This window comes from Hippopotamus amphibius, chromosome 1, assembly GCF_030028045.1.
Source record: "Hippopotamus amphibius kiboko isolate mHipAmp2 chromosome 1, mHipAmp2.hap2, whole genome shotgun sequence".
Lineage (NCBI taxonomy): Eukaryota > Metazoa > Chordata > Mammalia > Artiodactyla > Hippopotamidae > Hippopotamus > Hippopotamus amphibius.
Window position 1 is genome coordinate 230,577,574 of NC_080186.1, and position 9,860 is coordinate 230,587,433.

The following is a 9,860-nucleotide window of genomic DNA, read 5'->3' on the forward strand; positions in this document are numbered from 1 at the left end:
TATACACATATTTTATATATATACATATATGCAGAGGCATATATGTGTGTGTGTATTTATATATATATGCATGAGAACACTATTAAGAACGTGAGTGTCTGTGTTAATATAGAGCAAATAGACTTTAAGACAAGGAGCACTGCCAAAAATAATAAGGGACACTTCATAATAATAAAAAGGAAAAACTTTCAGAAGACACGACAATTATAAATGCATGTGTACCTAATAAATGAAGTTCAAAATATATAAAGCAAAACGGAAGAAACTTAAAAAATTGAAAGACTGATTACCATAGTTGGAGATTTTAAAATCTTTTTCTCAGTAATTGATAGAATAACTAGACCAAAAATCAGTAAGGTTATAGATGATCTTAGCAACACCATACAAAACCATGGTCTAATGGACATTTATAGACCACCGTACCTCACAACTGCTGCATGCAGCCTTCACAGTGCACATGGAATGCTCATGAAGTTAAACCAGGCACTAGCCTAAAAACAAGTCTAGAAAATTTCGAAAGAATGAAATCTTAAAGAATATATTCTCTGGTAGCAAGGGAATTTAATTAGACGTCAATATCAATAAAATATCTGAAAAATATCCAGGTATCTGGAAATTAAACAACATACTTCTAAACCCATTGCTTAAGGAAACATCACAAGGAAAGAAGCAAATAGTTTGAAATAAAATATAATGCAAATACTATAATCAGAAATTTGTGGGAGTCAATTACTAAAGTAGTAGTTAGAGATTTATCATTGTAAAATACTATGCTTATTCTTTAAAAAGAAACATTTAAACTCAGTGATCTAAATTTCTATACAAATACTTTAAGCCTGATAAACAAAAAGGTTCTACTAAAGTAAGTATTACATAAGGAACACAGTTGTTTTCTAAAAGCCTGAGTCAATAAGGATGCAGATGAAGAGAATGGACTGGAGGACACGAGGTTGGGGGGGTGTGTGGTGAAGGGGAAGCTGGGACGAAGTGAGAGAGTAGCATAGATACTACCAACTGTAAAATAGCCAGTGGGAAGATGCTGTATAACAAAGGGAGATCAACTCGATGACGGGTGACGCCTTAGAGGGCAGGGATGGGGAGGGTGGGGGGGAGTCGTGGGAGGGAGGGAATATGGGGATATGGGCATAAATACAGCTGACTGACTTTGGTGTACCTCAAAAACTGGTACAAGAATGTAAAGCAATTATATTCCAATAAAGAGCTTAAAAAAAAAAAGCCCGAGTCAATAAAATACAAAATAAACTATAAAAAAGTTAGCAAAGGCAAAAGTTGGTTATTTGAAGACATTAATAATATTGATAAATATCTAGTAAGACTGGTGAGAGGGAGGGAGGGAGAGGGGGGATTCATATTATCAATAATCGGAATGAATGAGGGGATATCATTACAGATCCTAGAGAAATTAAAAGATAATAAAAATACTTTAAACAATTTTATGTCAATAAATTTGTAAAATTAGGTGAAAAACATAACTTACCAAAACTGACCCAAGATGATATAGAAAATTTTATGTACGCATCACTAATTTTCTACTGCTGCCATAATGGATGTTTAAAACAACACCCGATTATTATTTACTGAGTCAGAAATCTAGACACTCATACTGCTAAGGCCTTACAAGGCCAAAATCAATGTGTCAGCTGGGCTGGGCTCCTACCTGGAGGTTCTGGGGAAGATTCCACTTCCAAGCTCTTTCAGGTTGTTGGCAGAATTCAGTTGCTTGTGGTTATAGGACTGAGGTCCCTATTTCCTTGACATATAGCCTTCTTCATCTTTAAACCAATAATCCTCATGCTTCAAATCTCTGACTTCACCTTCTGCCACATCTCTCTGACTCCAGCAGGAGAAAATTCTCTGCTTTTATTGGCTCATGTAATTAGATTGGACTCACCTGAGAATCCAGGTTTATCTCCTTATTTTAAAGTCCATAACATGAATTACATCTGCAAAGGCCGTTTTGTTATGTAATGTAATTTGCTCATATGTTCCAGGGATTAGACCACAGACATCTCTGCAAGGGGGTAGGGAGAAGGCTATTCTATCACAACACAGTAAAGGGAGATTAGATAGATAGATAGACAAGATAAATAGATAGATGATAGTTAGATAGATAGATAGATAGATAGATAGATAGATAGATAGATAGAGATAGATAGATGATAGAGATATCTGTACATCAAAAAATTGCATTTGTCCACAAAGAAAACTCCAGGCTCCAATAGCCTCATCGATAAACACTACCAAACACTTTCAGGAACAAAATATATTAATCTTACACACCAAAATCATTCAAAAAGCAGAGGGAAAAAGAACATTAACCACTTGTTTTATAAGGTCTACATAACTCCTATATTATAAGCTCATAAAAGCATTAAAAGAAAAATCATATATCAACATCAATCATGAACTTAAATGCAAAAATCTTCAACAAAATATAGTCAAATTGAATTCAGACAATACATCATGACTAACTGGGGTTTATCTAAGGAATGTTAGACTAACTAAAAATCTACCAGTATAATCCAATAGAGTAAAGGAGATAAACCATGTGATCACCCCAACAGATGCTGAAAAAGCATCTGACAAAACTCAGCACCCATTTATATTAAAAACAAATACTCTCAGCAAACTAGGAATCAAAAGAAATTCCTTCTATATGATAAGGATATCTATACTAAAAACAACAACAAAAAAAACCAATTACAGCTAACTTCATACTTAATGGTGAAAGATGGTTTCCCCCCGAAGATTAGGAAAAAGATAAGAATGTCTGCTCATCATTTCTACTCATTGTTGTACTAGCTGTCCTATCCTATGGAATAAGATATAGAAAAGAAAAAAAAAAAGGTCATTGGAAAGAAAGAACTGCCTCTATTTGCAAATGATACAATTATTTATGGAGAAATTCTAAGGAATCTAAAAAAAAAAATACTACTAGAAATAACAAATAAATGTAGTAAAGTCTCAGGACATAGCTAAGACAAGCAGATCAAAGAAAGTAGAGTCCAGATATAGACCTCACCTATAATTAATAACGAAAATGTCATCAAAATAAAAATGCTCATCAAAAGACACTATAAAGTTATGAGTATTCAAGGCACAGAATGGCACAAAATATTTTTAATACATTTAAAGAACTAGCTTCAAAACTAAATGGATAAATACATAGATATAAAAAAAACCTATATAAAGATCTCCTGCAACTAAACAATAAAAAGACAACCCTAATAATGGATAAAAGGCTAAGCAGACACCACACAAAGGAAGATATACAAATGGCCAATAAACAGATACAAACATGCTAAATATCACAGTTCATCAGAAAAATGCAAATACAAATCACAATGAGATACCATAAACACTCACTAAAGTGCCCAGAATTTACAAGGCCACTGACACCAGACATTGTTAAGGATGTGAAGCCACTCCACTAAAATGTTCATACCTTGCTGGCGGGAATGTGAAATGGTACTTGCATCTTGGCTAGAGATTTGACTGTTTCTTATAAAGTTAAACAAAGACTTACCCTTTACCTCAGCAATTCTACTTCTAGGTATTTACGCATTATTATAAAAAGACCAATGTGATAATGTTTATAGATTTCATTATAGTAGTCCCAGTGAAATTACCTCAAAGTCCATCAACAGAAAAATAGATTTTAAAAGTATAGTTGGGACTTCCCTGGTGGCACAGTGGTTAAGAATCTGCCTGCCAATGCAGGGAACACGGGTTCGAGCCCTGAACCGAGAAGATCCCACATGCTGCGGAGCAGCTAAGCCTGTGCACCACAACTACCGAAGCCTGTGCTCTAGAGCCCGTGAGGTACAACTACTGAGCCCTCGAGCCACAACTACGGAAGCCCATGTGCTTACAGCCCGTGATCCACAACAAGAGAAGCCACTGCAGTGAGAAGCCCACACACCGCAATGAAGAGTAGCCCCCAATCGCTGCAACTAGAGAAAGCCTGTACACAGCAACAAAAGACCCAACACAGCCATAAATAAGTAAATAAATTACTAATTAATTAAAAAAATAAAAGTATGGTAGATTGATACACCAGTATAATATGCATCAATAAAACAAAATGAATTATTGATACATGCAACAACATGAATGAATCCCAAACACATTATACTGAGCAAAACAAGCCGGACTCAAGAGTACACACTGTATATTCTGCAATATGTTCATTTTGTATGTTTTACAGAACTATATAGAGTTCTAGAATAAACAGGACTAATTTATGGTGAAAAAAGTCAAGAATTTATTGTGTTGGTAAGATTAACCAGAAAAAGAATGTGAATAAAGGAATTTGGGGGGCTGACTGGAAATGTTCCATGTCTTTCAGGTGTTATGTATTGCACAGGTGTATCCATTTATCAAAGTTCATCAAATTGTTCACATAATACTTGTGCATTTCAATGTATAGAAATATCTCAAAAAACTAAACAAATGAAAAATGCTAAAAATTTATATAATTCCAAATAAATCTAAAAGATTTCATCTCTACAGGCCATAGTATGCATGGTGAAAAACTATGACCTATTTAAGAGGGTTCCTCTAGAAGCTCTGCACCCAATTAATGAATGAAAAATGGGGGAAATTGTTGGACGACCTTTAACCAATATAACATTTTTTCAGGTGGCACAACTGTTTATACTCAGTAGGTTGAGTATCCTTGGTATAAGAATAGTCCCAGAAAAAACTCAATCCTTAGCATAAAAATATTTTTCCTTCTTGGAATATGATGGTCAGGAAAGGAATTTGCACTTCCAATACGAGCTTAGAATGGAAGGGGGAAATTGTGGTTATGCCCTGTAATAAATCCACAACTACTTGGACTGAAAAAATGAAAATGGAAAATCATTCTTAGAACACAGAATTTTATTTTTACTGTAATTCCCCTCTCTATCCTCCATTTTCCTTTACAGAAGAAAGGTGGATACTTCAGGAATTTGCTCAAATGGAGTATGCAAGAAATTCTGGTTTCTTCAATGTCAGCTAGAGTTTTTCTCTGTCTCTGTAAGGGATGGGGACTACACTTCCATTTCTTATAAAGATGAAGGGATCATCCCTGAGGCTGGATATGGTTAAAAATTCAACAATAATAAAATGCAAGATTGCCTTGCACAGCCAAATGAAACAATGATATTTAGATTTTGATTCTTTGTAAGTTGTTTTTGTTATACAGAATGGCTATATTTAATATCTATTGTGGTTTTCACCTCAACTTCATTTTCAGCCTACATTTATATTCTATTTTGGCACTCTGTTGCATGCTTTCAGTAGTTGTTTTCCTTTGAAGTTTCCTAAATAGTTAGAGGGCTCTGCACTTGCGTGATGACCCAGAAAGCTCATGGATGACAGAATTGGGGATGAAGCACTTAAACGGAAACAATGAACTCCACTTTGGTCCTGCAAGAGAGGAAGGCAAGCTGCAAGAAATTCAGACCCAGTCGACAGAAAACTAGCCATTTAATAAACATTGGCCCTGCTCAAATATTTGGCTTAGTTTCTATAAGATAATTTTATAAACAGAAGAGGCAATTTTCTTTCTTCTGAGCCATATGAATGAATCAAATTATATCAATAGTCTCCTCATTCTTTACACCACCCTTTGGTGTCTTCTTGAGGAACCCAAAATAACAGAGGAAGGAACAAGGGTCTTCTAGAGTCCTGCAGAATTTTGAATTGGGAAAGCCGTTTAATGTTAAAAAGCTGTAGTTATTTGCCTATGGTTAGGGTAGTGGTGGCCTCTAGGACTGCTTTATATTTTACACACACACACACACAAACACACACACACACAGAGATCTGAACGCAAGGCACAGTGTTTGGCACAGACAAAACACTAGATAAACTGGACTTTTTGTTCAACCTGGCTCCTGAATCAAATGACAATTTGTTCATGAGAGTCTTGCCCTCAAGTCACGAGCACTGCTATTCTCCATTTCATTTGGCCCTTAGGATTTATGGATGCACTGAATGAGAAAACACAAAATGACCATCTCCTGCATTAAAATTCTAACCCATCATTTGGAACACTTATTACCAAATGCTGTTTCTGGTTATTTAGTTGGAAAGGAAATACAGACAGCAAAGGTTACTATTGTTTATTATTTTAATAGTCACTATAAAACAACTATGATTATCCTTCATTTTGCATCAACTCAGAGAGAAATATTCTTCAGAAAATTTGCATATATTAAAGACAACTACCTTGAACAGAGCACCGAGCTATGTGCATAGGCACATTAAATACTTTATAAAAGACATTAAGTAATTTTTAAAGGATTCTTTAAGAAAATATAATGTTAGGAAATCAATAATTAAAGACCTCATTTTGTTTCACCAAACAAATGAACTAAATAGTTTTAAATGGGGAAAAGAATCTCTTAGGATAATGAAACTATAAAATGAGGTTTTGCTTGTGATTCATTTTCCAGAAACCTAAGTAAAAACTTACGGACATATATTTTAAATGATGATGTGGTTCAGTCTTTAAACGGAAAAAAAAAGTCAGCTATTCATCTATTTGCATTTTCATATATCAGAGTCACCTGAAATGTGATTATGATTCAGAAGTACAGGTGCTGAGACACTACCTGCCACTTTATATGTATGTGTGTGTGTATATATATACACACAAAGCATGTTTATAGTTTTTATTCTTCTTATCATTATATATGTTTGAAAACCTTATAGTAATTGAGAGAGAGCCAGCATAACAATTTACTTGGTAAACTGAATCAATAAATGTGCTTTAACTGAATATACTACAGAAAAAAATCTTTGATTTTTTTAAATGTACATGTTATTCATGATAGCATTTGGGCACTGAAATTTTTAAATTTCAAAAATCAAGCCCAATGCATAAAATACATCCTAAATATGAAAACAACTCCATCCAGAAGTAATTTTGTTACCTATTTCTATATTCATTAAAGTTCTGACTAAAATATGGAATTACAATGCCTACTACAAAGTTGATATGAAATAATTTAAAATAGTTCTTAAGGCACTAATTTCATATAGTTCTGTAACATTTTAATGACCCTTTTGAACATTCTAAGCAATTATTGTAAGAAAATAAAAATAAAGATGCAGTATGATTATTTCGTTAGTAATTTATTTTAACCTAGACTTCAGTGCCTATATGGGTTTGACGTTAAATACTAACAAGCTACTTTTAAAATCTACTGTCAATGTTTACTTGTAATCAAATATGATTAATTTTGCCAGTTGGCTCCTGGCAGTACCTCCAGTAATGGGAAATTACCATAAGCCAATATATCTTGATTGCAACAGCCTGTACCTTTATTGTCTGTCCAGATTCTTTTCGCATCAGGTCTATAATGAAAACCTAAGTCACAGACAGAGGTATTAGAAGAGACACAATGGGGCCACTGTTCTCTGGAAAAAATCAAATTTTCAATAACTCATAAGGTAATTTGAGAGCTTCTATTATATGATCCGTCAACAAACAATTAAATTCTACAGATTTTTTTCATCGAACAGTCCAGTTAGCATATCTTTTAATATACATAACCCATACCATAAGTGAAAAGTAAACTGAAGCTCACATTCGAAGCCCTTGATTTTTTAGGAAAACAGCTGGAAAACGTTTCAGCACGAATTAAAGTCAAACATTTATACTGGTGGATTTGCCAGCAGGGGTGAGTTCTCAAGAGAGACAACACGTTCCAAACGTGTGCTCCATTCCCCTCTCAGTCCCATTCATAAAGTGCCTTTCTGTTATGCAATGGGATCACTCTGCTTGGTGATGAACACGGGCTGATGTTTAGCGTTAGCTGACTGCACATACAAATGAGAAAGCATCCCTCATCTTTACTTAAAAACAAAACTTAAGCAAGGTGCTGAGGCAGAGGCACCTTTGCACCGGAGTCAAAGGAAACAAAGATGAGAATGTGTTTAAATTAGGGAATCGGAGCGTACAACAAATGGGCACATTACTCAGAAAAGCTCAGAGGAGAGTCTTTGAAACGCAGGAGTAAACCAGTTGTGCGGACAGCGATAAAGGGCTTGCATACTTCTGGGAAGAATCAAGCCCCAGTGTGTTTGCTTTTCCCATTGATACTACTAGGACCCTAATTGAAGAAAGAGGACTCTGGGGACCCTAACATTGGCTTCTCCTTTCTTAGCGCTCTCTTAACCAAGCGGTATTCGCTCTATTCCGACTCCAACAGAGAGCTCGCAACCCGGAACCTGTGTCGGCACAGCGATCACAAACCAGACAAGCCAGGAGGGACAATCAACGCCAGTATGAGACTGCACGTTCCCCTGACTTTTGTTTGCTCGGGTTTACGTTTTAGACACTCTCATCCTCCTCGTGGAGCCTGGCAAGATAATGTATACTCCTATCCCTCATCAAAACAGCCCCAATCACAGCCCCGCGGAGCGTAGAGGAACCCAGTTCTGTCCGCAGGACCAAGTCAGAACCGCATCCCCACGAGCGGCTGCCCAAGACCTTCCCTTAGATCGGGCGCAGCTTGTGCTTGGAGCGAGGGAGAAAGCATCTCTCTCAACTCCTCCCGAGGCCACACTTCCTATATAGACCCACCTGCATGGGAGCTTCGTGTCTCATTGTTCGCAAAGTGTCCTTTTTCCCTGGCTAAGACAGTGCTGCCCCGGGAGCCCGGTCGAGCGTGCACAGCCCTCGCGCTTCCCGCTCCACACTGCACTCTTGGGGTTCGCTAACCGGCTCCAACATCAGCACCGGAGCTGTCCCTTCCTGGCGCCGCACACGCGTACTGGCTGAGAGCCCCCGCGTGCTCATGGGAGTTGTAGTCCGGCCCCGCCGAGCTTCCCCGCAAACCTGTGCGCCGTGAACTACATTTCCCGGCAAGCCAGCCTGCGAACGGGCTGCTCCTCCAGTCGGACTCGGCCGCGGAGCCTCCCTTCTCTTTTGGAATCGCTCTTGGGTGTTCCTGCGCTCAGCCTCCCAGACTATTTATTTCCTCGCAAGGTGCAGGCGAAAGTGACCCTAGCTCATCTCAGCTGGAGACTTTTCTGTGCTGCCTATCGCCTTCCGAAGCTAAATTGTGATTTTTTTTTTTTCCTGGTTAAGAAACGCACTACCTTGTGCTAATTCCCAATCTAAACCAAAGCTGCGCTGCGTTCTGGAACTCTCCGCCCTACACCTCCCCATCTCTAACCCGGAAAGTTTATACATTCCCCTAGGCAGAGTGGGGTGGTTTTACAATCTCATTGAAGAACCGCGGGGGAGGACAACGATGAATGGCACACACATAAAGAAAGTGGTTTACTCACACAATTGCGTTGAGAAGGCGCCCACGCGCGCGCGTACACACACACACACACACACACACACACACACACCCTGCAAAGTCCATCGAAGCCAGATTTCGCGCAGAGCATGCAGAGGAACTCCCTTCTGCTTACCTTTCCGTACAGCTCCATTGCAACTCAAGGTTCCGAAATCCTCCGTAATCCCTCCTGCTACAAAAGAGGTGAAGGTCTCCTGCAGGAAGCGGAGTTAAACGCACCACACAATGGAAGGGGTGGGGGTGGCGGCTGGCGAAGGGAGAAGGAACGAGGGACGAGGAGAGAGCGCAGCTGATGTAGATAGATGGTTTCTTTTCTCGGCAGGGAGAGCGTGGAGTCTTCAAGTACCAGCTGCAGAAAGAGCTGAGAGTCTCTTAGGAAGTGCCAGGGGCACGATCGCGCTGGGCAGCCCCTCCCCAGGCCCTCCCCCAGGCACCTTCCACCGTCATTAGTGCGCACACACAGCCGCTGCTGGCCCTGCGCTGGGGAGCTGATAGGGTACTGGGTTATTTACCCGAAGCAAGTCACATAAA

The 9,860-nt window shown here is 38.4% G+C and overlaps 1 protein-coding gene across 1 annotated transcript in view; it reads right to left on the bottom strand.

Moving 5' to 3' along the window:
* RAB3C (RAB3C, member RAS oncogene family) overlaps positions 1-8,773 on the bottom strand; it is a 292,378-nt gene extending 283,605 nt beyond the window's left edge. Inside the window, exon 1 of the mRNA XM_057700526.1 lies at positions 8,603-8,773. Coding sequence (XP_057556509.1) covers positions 8,603-8,626 — 24 coding nt within the window. The 5' untranslated portion in view covers positions 8,627-8,773. The remainder of the gene's footprint in view (positions 1-8,602) is intronic.
* Between the last annotated feature and the right edge of the window lie 1,087 nt (positions 8,774-9,860).